General features: G+C 39.6%; 1 protein-coding gene across 2 annotated transcripts in view; it reads left to right on the plus strand.

The window, feature by feature from the left end:
• Positions 1-455: 455 nt before the first annotated feature.
• Positions 456-14,121, plus strand: part of PARD6G (par-6 family cell polarity regulator gamma) — a 145,671-nt gene continuing 132,005 nt past the window's right edge. The window contains exon 1 of one of the 2 annotated variants that reach the window (XM_074273150.1): positions 456-855. In XM_074273150.1, the coding sequence (XP_074129251.1) occupies positions 784-855 (72 nt within the window). In that variant the 5' untranslated portion in view covers positions 456-783. The remainder of the gene's footprint in view (positions 856-14,121) is intronic. The other variant, XM_074273139.1, reaches the window with a different exon arrangement.

Consider the following 14,121-nt stretch of genomic DNA (forward strand, 5'->3'; position numbering starts at 1 on the left):
TTTTTTCCCTTGTGGTTTTCATTGCTATGCTTCGCTCAAAAAAATTACCCAAGGGAGCAGCAAAAACAAAACCAAACTAAACTAAAAACTAAAACCAACCAGAAACAAAACCCACCCCAACCAACAAACAAAATCTCTAGACGGTCGATGCAAGGCAACAAAAGCCGAGTAGACACTTGGATCTCTCGGGGTCGCTAAAGCCAGGGAGCTTGGCCACGATAGGTGTTTCACGGTGTGGTGCAAATTTCTCTGGCTAGAAAACCCGGTTTGCAGTTTCCAGAGCTTTGTGTGGCTTTGCCTCGGCTTCAGGAATTTCGCCACTGAATTGCTGACAACAGAGCGCGTCCTCTGCCGGCGAGGAGCCTGCACCGGCCCCGGCAGCAGCCGCAGCAGCCGCTTCCAGGCTCCAGGGAAATGGAATGATGAAGGGGAGGAGAGAAAGGGGGCGGGTTCTCCAGGGAGGCGGAGCAATACGTGCAGGCGTCTTCCCTCCGAGCTTCTCTTCCCATTGAGTCACGGAGCGCTGTGAGCCCTGTTCGGGCGATTTTTACCTACTGAAGCCCGGGGAGAGCCGAGAGACTGAGGCGGGCGTTCCAGTTAGAACGCTGGAGCAAAGTAGAGGCTTCTCTCGCGGCTGCGGCGCTCCAAACCGAGAGAAAAATCGCCTCTAGTCTGGGGGCCAGCCGCAGGCAGGGGGAGGGGGGCGCTTTCCCACAGACGGATCAGCTTTTTGCAGCCCTTGTTGAGCAAGGGCGAAGAACAGAGATAACCGGGACCGAAAAAATGAATCGGAGTTTTAATAAATCTCAGAGTCTGCGGTTTTTCGATTGCAACGCGGTGGAAGTCAAGAGTAAGGTAAGCCAGGCTGAATGGCAGCCCCCAGTCCCGATCCAGCCCTCCCTCCGCCTTTCTCTCCTGAAAATGAATGGAGATTCTTTCACGTTTTGTGACTTTAGGAAAGTGGGAGGCGAAAGAATGATTAGTGACAACTTTTTTGCGCTCTTTTGATGTTTCTGAGATCGAGTAACAGGTCCACCTTTCTCCGGCTTGTGCTGGGGAATCCGAGGAATGTACGACGTCTCCTGCAACCGATGGGGACTGAGGGACCCCCTCTGCAACCCAGACAGTGAGGGAGAAGTTTTGTTGCAGTGTTCTTGTGTTTGGGGTTCGCGGTTCTCGGATTCCAGCAGCTACGTTGTGGTCAGCCGGGGTAGCAGATTCCGTCTGTCCGCTGTCTGTCTTGTTGAGCTAAAAGCTTGGGTTTCCAACCGGGGGGGGGGGGGGGAGATGCCCGTTAGATCTAAGCGCGTCGGTAATGTAGGGAAACTATGGAAAAAATGTTACTGCTCCCGACCTACTCAATTTAAATTTGCTCTTTTGTTTAGTCGGACTGAGAAGCTATCCTAGACTGGAAGGAGGCTAGAGAGGAGGGCGACGTTTCTTGGGCTAACCACATTTGGGGGGGGGGTTGGGCTGACAGTCTTAAAGCTCATTGGGGATTATGATCTATGGAATGGAAAATTGGGGGGCAGGGGGCGGGAAGGACCTCCTCTTAACAAGCTTCAGGGGCAGAAATATTTCCAAAGAGAAGGAATCCAGACACCCTTTCATTTTCCCCTCTCTCTCTATCCCCTCACATGTCTGCCCTCCTTACTCCCTGTTTTCCTCTCTTTCCTCTCACCCCCAGTTAGCTGTTTGCGCCCCTGGTTGGGGCAGTTTAGTGAAGGCTTCTGGCGGATCCTAACCAGTGAGTCAGTCTCGCCTGCCTGCACTGAGCCCAACTCGTTCGCTTCTGGGAGCGTGTTTAAACTTGTTTGTGTGGTGTGTATATGTGTGTGTGCGCGTGTTTGTGTGTGTGTGTGTGTGTGTGTGTGTGTGTGTGTGTGTGTGTGTGATCATCTGATATGATCTGCTGAATTTTCTCTCCGGTGGGGGAAGATTCTCTTTCCTTCCCTTGCTTTCAATTGCAGACACGCTAGTCTGTGTCGGGTCTTTATCTGTGTCGGGCTCGTCCGGACCCGGAGGCTCACTAGGGGTGGGGAAATTGGGGGGGGGGCGGTTAAGGGAAGGCGGTGAGGAACACTGAAGGTTTGCTCCTCTGCGTCTTTGCACTCATCTTCTCTGTTGTCCTCATCTTCTCTGTTGTTCCTGGAAACCCGCCGAAGCTGTTGAAGCCGTGGGGAGCCCGCGGGATTGTAAACCCGGCAGGGCTTTACAGTTTGGAGCTGCCGGGGTTCGCAAAGCTCAGACAACAGAAGGTCTACAGGGGACCCCAAGGGATGGAAGAGTGGGATGTCCGAGACCAGCCCTTCTGGTTTTGGTAGTGTTTGAGCTGGATCTAGATTCGATAGTCTAGAACCCACCCCACCCCCACCGTTCAGTTCACGTCTTCAGAGGGCGAGATTGTTGCCTGGGCCCGGCTCCCGAAATCGGGAACTGCAGGAGGTAGACAAACGTTCTACATTCAGCAACAGGCACTACATTCTCTTTCCTTCTACTGTAGAAGCAAGATCTTCTGGAGGAAGCTGGATGCAGTCTTCTCTAAGCCTCCTTTAAAGCAATCTATGCTTCCTAGAATTGCAAATTCAGTCACTATCCCTCTTCCACCTCTTGGAAGTATCTAAATAGAATTCAAGCCTGTTCAGTTATGTGAAGGATCATAAACAATACGGTTTAAAATCTTTTAGTTTCTTGAAGGTCGGTGAATGGATGCTGACTTCTCAGGGAAGACAAGGGACCTGAGCAAGAAGTCTTCTAACCCATTAGAAGTAAATGAAAAGGCTTGTTTTTTTGGTCATCCCCAAAACAAGTAATGTGCAGTACTCCCTGAAAGCTGAGGCTTTATTACTAAGAAGAGAAGGGTTGGAATGATTTGCCCCATCTCTTGAAAAGCGGGCTTCAACTCTCACTTCTTTACAGATGACAGAACTCTCCAATCAGCCCTCACTTCTCTATCCTACTCTAGAAACACAGGAAGTCTCTAGCAGGTTTTCTTGCCAGCACCTGGAACTCACTGGGTCTAAAACAGCTGTTTATCTTTCCTCTAAACCTTCTGATGTCACTGTTTTTGTCACAGATGCCACTGTTCACCTAGACTCCCATCTTAGAAATCCTGCTGTTATCTTCTACTTACTCTCCTTTGCCTCTCAGTTACCAGCTCTTATCGATTGTGCTTCATTCCTATCTCTTACATTTAACCCTTCTCTATTCTTACTAACTGAGACAGGTCTTCATTATTACCAGCCTGAACTGTTGCAATAGCTTAGCAGGTTTTCCTTTTTTAACTTCCATCCCATTTCGAGCCATTCTTTCTAATACATAGAGCTGTTCAGATTACTACTCTGATCAAACCCCATGCTGTCTTCCTCTTAGTTACTGAGTAGTTTACATGCTGAAACTTGTAAGGCTGGCATCTGAGATCTTCCAAACCTGACACCAAGCTATCTTTCCAGCCTTATTTCATACTTATTGCTTTTTATTTTCTCTGTGAGCTATCCAAAGTGGACTTCTTGTTCCTATATGTGTACTTCACCTTCTTATATTTGTAATGCCTTCATTCCTTCCTGTTCCCTATCTTCTCTCCATCCTTTTGCCTCCCATCTTTTCTGCTAGCACTTTGCAACTCTCTTAGATTGTTATTGTTCAATTGTTTCAGTCATATGTGACTTGTAACCCTTTTTAGGATTTTTTTTTTCTGGCAAAGATATTGAAGATACTAATTTGCTATTTCCATTACCAGCTCATTTTTCAGATAAGGAAACTGAGGCTAACAGGGTAAAGTGAGTTGCTCAGAGTGACACAATCTTCCGGATTTCAGACTTTGCTTTCTATCCACTTTGCTACCTAGCTGCTCAACTCTTAAGTATTTGTATTATAGTTTCTTATATATGTGTAACATTCCTTTTCCCCTTTATATCACCCACTCCTCCCTTAAGTAGATGCCTAAAAAAGTTTAGATTTAAGATCAGAAATTCAGAGTTGGAAGTGGACCTCAAAGGCCATCCTGTCTAATTCTACTATTTCATAGGTAAAGAAAATGAAATTAAAGGTTAATTGATTTACCCAAGGTCATACAGGTTGTAAACATAAGATACAGAAATTGAACCCAAGTGCTTTGAATCCAGTCAGTGCCTTTTTTAGCTTCTCCAGGGAGACTAGATAGAGTGCTAGGCCTGAAATCGGTAAGACATCTTTCTGAGTTCAAATATGATTTCAGACACTCATTAGCTGTATTACCATGGGCAAATCATGTTAACTCAGTTTTCCTCAGTTTTCTTATCTGTAAAATGAGCTGGAGGAGTGACAAACCATTTTAGTCTCTTTGCAAAGAAACCCCGAAATATGGTCACACTCTTTGTGATATGACCAAAGGGACTGAAAAGCAAACTTTTCACATAGGAGGTCTCTCAAGTCTGCATACAAGAAGGGCGTGTGATATAAGTGGATTTGGAATCAGAGAATCTGGATTGAAATCACAACACACCTGCTTACTATCAGCATTTTCCTCAGCTGTGACAGGACAGGACTAGATGACTTGTAAAGATTTCTTCTATCACTGGAACCCAAGAGTCCAAATTTGAATGTAGTACTCATCTCTAAACCTTGAAAGATGGAAAAACAGGAGGCACCCAGGGGATAGACCAGGGAAAAGAAATAGCTAAAAACTAGTTGGTAAATATTTGCTGGCTGTTTATAGAACATACCTTCATCTTCCTGTGAGTTTATGTAAAATCTTCTTAAAGATAGATTACTGGATGATGTGGGAAGGTGGGATTGAAGGTAGAGACTGTTTTTCACTAATACACATATGATTGTATGTATAATCAAGTAATATTCAGATATAGATACATATCAGTAGATGGTCTTGGTGCTGAACCTAAGGAACTATAATACATTTAATAGAGTAAAAAAAGTGGAGAAGTATGATTTTACTCTTTATACTTTCTGTTCCTTTTTGCCTCAGCTTTCAGGGAGTACTGCAGATTACTTGTTTTGGGGATGAGCAAAAAAACCAAGCCTTTTCATTTACTTCTAATAGGTTAGAAAACTTCTTGCTCAGGTCCCTTGTCTTCCCTGAGAAGTCAACATCCATTCACCGGCCTTAAAGAAACTAAATGATTTTAAACCGTATTGTTTATGATCATCCTTCACATAACTCTGAACAGGCTTGAATTTTAGATACTTCCAAGAGGTGGAAGAGGGATAGTGACTGAATTTGCAATCCAAAGTCTTACCAGCAATTATCATTTTCTTATGTGCTAGAGACTGCTGGGTCCTATACACACACACACACACACACACACACACACACACACACACACAATGAATAAAACAATTTCAGTTCACAAGTTCTTGCATTCTAATGCAAGAAGAACATGTTGGTGTATGAGTATAATAATTGAAAAAAACTTATTTTTAACTCTGATTTTTCTATACTTATAGTTTCTTGTTAATGGCATTTCAGAGTCCCTGGTACATGCCTGTTGGTTGGTTTCAATTCTGTTTCTTAAAACTAAAAGTGTTTGTAAAGAATGTTTTTTGAAAACCCAAATACAGTCATTTAAATAATATTTATGCTTATATAGTACTTTACAGCATACAAAGCCTGTTTCTGTGACATGAGGTGCTCATAGAGTATTTTTTCAATTTTAAATGGACCTTTTCCTACCTCCCAGGTAGTTGTCTGACTTGCCTTATATTCACATAGCTCGTAGGTATCATAATCAGAATTTGAACCGAGGTGATTTTAAAGGCTATAGCCTTTGCCATCCTGTATACAGACTGGGGAGTCTGTTAGCTTCCCTATATCATTCCAGAATCATCATTGGCTGTTCACTAACAGTAGATACTACTTCCAGTACCAAGTGTTAATCAGATCACTTGTGCATTACTAGGCTCAAGTATTGCCATTCTCCCCTATCTTGAAAAAAAAACAAACAAACCTCTTGCATCCCCATTCTGTTCTTGTCACTTTGCCAACAAAGCTACTTATTTGGGGTACTGTCTGTCTAGATACAAAGAAAGTCTGAATCAACTTGATAGGTGTTGGTGTGCTTTTTTCCAAATGCTTTGAATGAACAATTGACTTTTCCCCCCTTGAAATATTCTTCTGAAGGATTTGGATTGTATTCTCTGAAAATGGGTCAGTGGTACACTGTATATCATATTTCAGGACTGAGACTGAGCAGATGACTTGAAGGGACAGGGACAGGAGAATGTTAACAATTTCATTGAAGTGTTTTATATCTTGGTATTTGAAATTTCTTTATCTTTTGAACTCTGGTTTTTGGCAGCAGTACAGTTCTCCACACATCCCTTCCACATTGTGTCTCATGTCTTCTCTTGGAATGGTGATTGAGTAAACAGCTCTTTTCCATCAGGTAGTGGCTTTCCTTGCATCATTAAGGGCTGGTTCAGAACTGTCCCAACATGGTTAGACTCACTTGCAAGTGTAAACTACACCCCTTTTAACATTTTGGCCTGTATGTGTCTGTCTGTCTGTCTGTCTGTCTCTCTCTCTCTCTCTCTCTCTCTTTCTCTCTCTCTCTCTCTCTCTCTCTCTCTCTCGCTCTCTCTCTCTCTCGCTCTCTCTCTCTCACACACACACACACACACACACACACACACACACACACACACACAGAGTTTTTGTTATTTGATTTGGGAAGTAGCATCTAGACAAGAATCTTATCAGGTAACTTGGTGGGGCCCATCATCTAGGCTGAAAGAGTATTCTTTCCCCTATGATCCTCAGAATGCTGTGTCTTGCTTATCTTGCCTTCGGTGGCTTCCATTACTGCTACTACTTATTATTACTACAGTGTTGTTTAGTCATTTTTCAGTTGTGTCTGACTCTTTTGGGGTTTTCTTTACAAAGATACTGAAGTGGCTTGCCATTTTCTTCTCCAACTCACTTCATAAAAGGTGAGAAAATTGAGGTAAACTGGATTAGATAACTTGCCCAGGATTACACAGCCAATAAGTATATCAAAACTGATTTGAATTCAGGTCTTCCTAACTCCAGGCCCTGAACTTTATTCACTGGTCCACCTCATTGCTCAATAATAATAGTTAGCATTTAAATAGAACTTAAGTTTGCAGTGCACTTAGATGTTTTCTCATTTGATCTTCCCAAGAACCCTATGAGGTGGATGCTATTATCCCAGTTTCACAACTGAGAAAATTGACACAGAGAAGTTAAATGATTTGCTTAAGGTCACAATAGCAAGGAAGTGTCTATGGCAATATTTGAACATGGTAACTTCCAGTCTAGGGCTCTATCAGCTATGTGTGGTCAAATCTGCTCATCATGATGATGGAGCTTCTTGAGTTAAGCATTCTGGATTAGGAGTCAATGCTGTTTATTTGAGTAAAAAGTCGTTTGACTTTGGATTTCAATTTCCTGACCTTATAAAATTAGAGAACAGGACTAAATTATGCCAAAATCCCTTTTAGTTCTAAATCTATGAACCTATGATTGAGAGTTTACTAGAGCCAAAAGTAGAGATTTCATTTCTCCATTTTTTTAAAAGAATGATTTTCTTTTTTTCTTCAATTACATGTAAATAACTTTTAATACTTATTTTTTATAATTTTTGAGCTCCAAATTCCTTCCCTCCTTTCCCTTTCCCCTTCTTGAGAAGGCAAGCACTTTGGTATAAATTATGCAAAGCATTTCCATATTAGACATGTTGTAAACCAAAAAAAAAAAAAAAAAAAAAGAAAAAAAAAGAAAGTAAAAATTTGCTTTGATCTGCTTTCAGAGCTTATCAGTTCTTTCTCTGTAGATGGGATAATGTTTTTCATCACTAATTCCTTGGAATTTTCTTGTATTATTTTATTGCTAAGAATAATTAAGTCACTCAAAATTGATCATCATACAACATTGCTCTTAATGTGTACAATGATCTCCTGACTTTTTTGTCAATTCTTTTAAGTCTTAAGTTTTTCTGAAACCATTCTGCCTATAATTTCTTATAGCATAATAACATTCTATCACAATCATATAATTCAGTCATTCCCCATTTGATGGGCATCTCTTCAATTTCCAATTATTTGCCACTACAAAAAGAATTGCTATAAATATTTTTGTACAAATAGATTCTTTGCTGGTTTTTTTTTTTTTTTTTTTTTTTTGGTCCCTTTGGAATACAGTATCATTAGCATTATTGCTGGGTCAAAGGGTATGAAATTTTATAGCCCTTTGGATATAGTTCCAAATTAATCTCCAGAATGGTTGGATCAGTTCACAACTCTACCAAAAATTAATTAATGTCCGGATTTTCTCACATCCCCTCAAATATTTATTTTCCTTTTCTGTTTTAATTTGCATTTTTCTAATCAAAAGTGATTTAAGGGGCAGCTAGGTGGTGCAGTAGATAGAGCACCAGCCCTGAATTCAGGAGGACCTAAGTTCAAATGTGCTGTCAGACACTTAACACTTCCTAGCTGAGTGACTCTGGGAAAGTCACTTAACTCCAGCCTCAGAGAAAAAAAAAAAAGAAGTGATTTAGAGCATTTTTTATATTATTGTAGAGGCTGTAAATAGCCTATTGATTTCTTCTGCTGAATCACTTTTAGAGTTTAGCAGAGAAGTTGAAAAGTGGAACAGAGCTCCCTTTTTTAGTTTATTTATTTTAATACATATTGTTTAATGAATAATGTTAGAAAAAAATCAGAAGAAAGCAAAAACCATGAGAGATTAAAAAAAAACAACAGAAAAAAGAAGTGAACATAGCATGTATTGATTTACTCAAGTTTCCTTAGTTCTTTGGTTTCAAATGTCGTTTTCTGTTCATAGTTTATTGGGATTCCTTTGGCTAACTGAGAAGAATCAAGTTTTTCATAGTTGATCATCGAACATTCTTGCTGTTATTGTATACAATGTATTCCTGGTTCTGTTTGTTTCCCTCAGCATTAGCTAATATAAATCTTTCCAGGTCTTTCTAAAATCAGTTTGTTCATTTTTTATAGAACAATTACATTCCATTATCTTCATGTACCACCATTTGTTCAGGCATTCCCCAATTGATGAGCATTCACTTCTTTTCCAATTCTTTGCATCCACAAAAAGAGCTGGTAAAAACATTTTTGTACATGTGGGTCCTTTCCCCTCCTTTATGATATCTTTGGGAGGGACAGCTCTCTCTTGCTAAACTTTTTAAATTTTCTTGTTGAATCTTTTGGGTTTTTTTTACCTCTTAGATCTTTCCTAATACATACATCCCCCCATTTATATATGCAATATTCTGAAACATTTGCTTTTCTTGATCTGTATCAAGTCCTTGAAAGTTTGCTTTGGGTTGTATTAGAGGAACTATCTGGAAAAGGGCTTTACCATAGTACATTATAAACATATAAGCTGTTGCTAGTATCATCATATCAATTACTGTTAACATCCAACCCAGGTTGATGGGCTGAGCTGTTGATTGCACTCCTAAAAGTATTAACACCAACTTCTGTGCTGCAATTTCCTCTTTTAAAATGAATGTACTAGACTAGATGCCTGGTCCCTTTCTGCTAGAATACTTTGATCCTATAACCATGAACTTAAAAATTAAGATTTGAGAAAGAGAGCCAGATTTCCTGCATGAAATAAGAGAGCTCTCTCAATTTGTCCGGACTTGAGTCCCTTAAGTGACTCCAGAAGATAGCTTATGTTAAGGTTGCTTTGGCATTGGGAATGACTTGTTTAGTCTTTGGAGAAAGATAAGTGATTTTTGGATGTTGCCATAGGAGGTTCTTGTATAAAGAGAAGCTGAAGACTAGCTATTCTTCAATGTGTAATCTTCCCAGTGAGTTTTTACTGTTTTGTCTGGTGTTTCCACACTAAAGAGGAGTTGAACAAAATTTGAATGTTATTTGTCTAACTTAAGGAATAAGTCAGAACCAACAAAAAAGTGAGAAGCCTACCCATAAACAGTCTTACAGAAATGGACATGCTGAGAGTCACAACTAGAAGTTTTTTTCTTCATCTAAAAGATGAGTAGGATGAACCAAATCTTTTCTAAGTTCCAAATCCAATGTTATGTTTGATAAGGATTTGATTTCTGATTCCATAAATGTCCCTAATATACTGCTAAATTAGCTCAAAGGCCTTTCCTCTTATTAAATCTCCAGGAGAGCTGGGATTGTGGTTTATCTGCCAGTCGTCCTCAAAGTTTTTAAATAAGGGGCCAGTTCACTGTCTCTCAGACTGTTGGAGGGCTGTACTATAGTAAAAACAAAAACTCACACTGTCTCCACCCCTCAGCCCATTTGCCATAACCCTGCAGGCCACATAAACTTCCTCTGCAGGCTGAAGTTTGAGAACCCCTGATTCTAAGTTTTATGTTTCCTAATACCTTGAATAGTAAGTTCTGCTTGCACTGGATTCCAATACCAAATATTCATGTGCTTAAAAAGACTATTTTACAAAGAATTTGCACAAGGTAAATTTTCACAAAGAGGTCAGAAGATATTTTCAAGGTCTCTCTGGAGAACTTTGGTATTTGATTATGAGACAGGAGACACTGGCAAAGACCATCACTACACAGGTATCAAAAGGTGCTGTGCCCTTATGAGCAAGCAGAATTGTGGCTCAAAAGAAATGTGAGATGAACAAATTTGGAGCCCTCTCCTTCTTAAATGTATACATGAACTCTCTTTGTGCTCTATGGTAGAGTTCCAAGATTGTATTGGTCTGAGAAACCATACTGTGCCAAGACCCAACATTATGACTTCATTTTAGACCTCTTTAAATAAGAAAGATAACAAAAAGACACTTATGCTAATTTCTCAGATATAGTAACAATTCAATAGGTTAGTCCTCTGCTTTGAGCTTAATAGGGAATATAGTGGTGACTTAGGCGGTGCAGTGGATAGAAACATCAGCCCTGAAGCCAGGAGGGCCTGAGTTCAAATTTTGTTTCAGACACTTAATACTTCCTAGCTGTGTGACCCTGGGCAAGTCATTTAACCCCAATTGCCTCAGCAAAAAAAAAAAAAAAAAAAAAAAAAAAAAAATATATATATATATATATATATATATATATTGAAAATACTAATAACTTTAAGGAATATTAAGGATGGAAAACAAATTTGGCCATGAATGTGAACTTCAACAATTCAAAATAGTGCTCTTTTTTTTCTTTTTCCTTCTTTTAAAAATCTTCTTTTATCCTACAATTAAAGGTGAGGGGGGAAGAGAAGGAAAGAAATCTTATGTCCCCAAATTAAAGATCTTACCCACATCCACAATTGGGAATATATTTAAAGCCACCAGCCAGGAGTATATGCATCTGGTAAGACCTATCATCATCACCAGACTTGCAGTCTAGTTACTCTTACCTAATCTCCAACATCTGGAATGGGTGAATCTCCTAGGTTGTTTTGGTAACAGGGTAGAATATCTTTTCTCCTCTGGGTAAGCCCTTACCATATATGGTTTCTAGAAGCTAATCTCCAGTGGGTCTATTTCATTCTCTCTGTCTCTGTATCTTTTTGTCTCTCTCCCTCTCTCTCATCTGTTTAGTCCATCCACCCTACAAGTACATAGAAGTACTAGAATACAAGAAACAGTAAATAAGGCAATTTTTATTTTTTTAATCAATAAAATTCTATTTTTTTTGCTCATCTTGCAACCCCCCCCCAAGAAAAAAGGGGAAAAGGAAAAAAAATAAGATCACAACTTTTATAACAAATATGCAGAGGCAAGCCATGTCCAAGAAAGACATGTCTTAATCTGCACCCTAGTCCATCCCCTCTCTGTTAGAAGGTAGATAACATGCGTCATCATGATTCCTCTAGAATCCTTGGTTGATTTAAAATTCTTAAGTCTTTCAAAGTTGTTTGTCTTTACACTGTTGTGGTTATTGTATAAATTGTTCTGGTTCTGCTCCCTGCCCTCTGGAATGTGGTTCTTAAAGAAAAATTGCAGAAACAATTTCTGCACCCTAGATAATTTAATATCTCTTTAAAAAAAAAGATAAAATTTGTCTAGTAACTAGTTTAAAATAAGGGGGATACAATCAGCTTAAATAGAAGTATTCTATTATAATATTTGGAACTGCCAGTTTGAACTAATATCAAACTCATGAAAAGTCAGATACATCAATTTTCTTAGCTTCATCCCTTCTAGAGGAGGCAACTCCTTTTTTTGGGGGGGGAATCCAGTCTTTTCTTTTGTCCAGTGGCTTCTCCCTTCCTTCCACCTTTTTTTGTTTTGTCTTCTCTCAATCTGTTTTTTTAATTTTTTGAATTCAGAAAATAATTAGGGATTAGAGGCCAGAGCATGCAATTTGGAGTCTGAATCCATGTATCTGAGTTTGAATTCCGGCTCTTGTATTGACCACCTGGCCAGTTTTCCAGATTTGTAAGATTTTCCTTTCATAAAATAAAGGGGTATATTAGATCTGAGCTTCTTAACTTTTTTTGTGTGTGTCATGGAGCCTGTTGGCAGGTTTATAAAATCAATAGGACCCCTTCTCAGATTTTAAATGCATAAAATAGACTATATAAGATTACAAAGTAAACCAGTTATATAGTTATCAGTTTTTTCTTAAATTAAGGTGTCCTAGAATAGATAATATTTGAGGTCCCTTTAAGATCTTCTAAAAGACATTTTCTGCTTTCAGTAGGAAGAGGGGAATACAAGTAAATAACCATCACATTTTAGACATTTTAGACATGCTTGTTAATTGATCTAGAAGCTTTTGTGAATATTTTTAGAGAAATTTAAATAAAATAATTGCTTTAATCCTTGTTAATGTAGCTACTACTGTTGCTCTGATAGAATTCTTCAGTTTCTCATAGTGCAGAATTATAGAAAGAGCATGTCTAAGGGGTCATCTGGGCCAACCAACTGCCTCCAGGCATGTTCCACACCTAAGCTGTCTAGAACAGGTTGCAGGTTGTCAATCCTGTTTTTAGAGATCATTGGGGTTGGTAGTTCCATATCCTTGCTTGTGAACTTAATTGAATTTGTAGACTGCCTTTTCCAAGTCCTATAACCTAGCCAGTCTCTTCAGGCTCTCTGATTATCCATGTATCTTGTTACATGGAAGTTTGTTAATGAGTGATTTATCTTTGATTCACCTTACATGGTATCCAAATGCAAATCACTCACCTAGGCTTTTCTCTTAAGTTTTCCTTTATGCTTTCACATCCATTCTTCTCCTTCACTACTATCAATAAACATTTAACAAATGCTTACTATGTGCTAAGTAGTGAAAATACAAAAATAATCTGGGGTCCCTGCCCTCAAAGAGATCACTATCTAAATGAGGGAAACAACTTGCAAACAAATACTTAAATAAGCTATATACAGGATAAATAGGAAATTTAGAGCAGAGAGAAAGCACAAGAATTAAGAGGGGTTGGGAAAGGCTTATTGTAAAAGAAAGAATTTTAGAGTGTACTTAAAGGAAGCCAGAGAAGTCTAGGTGGAGTTGAAGAGAGAGCCGACTAGTCCAACCAGACAAAATGCCTTGAGGTGAAAGACTGTTTTTCTCAGAACATCCTGGAGGTGGAGAAGGGGAAGTAGGTTTGTAGAGTTATAAATCCCAAGCACAAGATTTTGTATTGTATCCTGGAGCCATTAGAGTTTGTGGAGTAGGGGAGTGACATAGTCAGACTGTGCTTTAGGAAAATCTTTGGAGCAGAGGATGAATCAAAATTGGGAAGAGAAGATTGAGGCAGACAAACTCAACAGCAGGATACTGCCACAGTTTCCGCGTGAGGTGATGAGGGCCTGCACCTGAGGAGAGAAGAGGGTGTATTGAAGAGATGTTGCAAAGATGAAATAAACAGATCTTGGCAACAGATTGGACGTGGGGTGCGGTGACAGATAGTGGGGAGACAAGCTTGACTCCTAGGTTGTGAGTCTGAAGGCCTGGGAAGATAATGATACAGTAACAGGGAAGGGAAGGAGGGAGGGAGAGTATAGGGGAAAAGATAGAATTCAGTTTTGTACACATTTAGTTTACGATGTCTATTGGAGTCTAGGTCAAGATGTCTGAAAGGCAGTTGGAGATTGATTGAGATTGGAGGTCAGCAGAGAGGTTGGGGCAGGATAGATAATTCATTGTTACCATCTCAGGATTATTGAAGAATCTCCATAAATGGCCTCAAAGTTCCTAGACT

The sequence above is a fragment of the Sminthopsis crassicaudata genome, chromosome 1, assembly GCF_048593235.1.
Source record: "Sminthopsis crassicaudata isolate SCR6 chromosome 1, ASM4859323v1, whole genome shotgun sequence".
Lineage (NCBI taxonomy): Eukaryota > Metazoa > Chordata > Mammalia > Dasyuromorphia > Dasyuridae > Sminthopsis > Sminthopsis crassicaudata.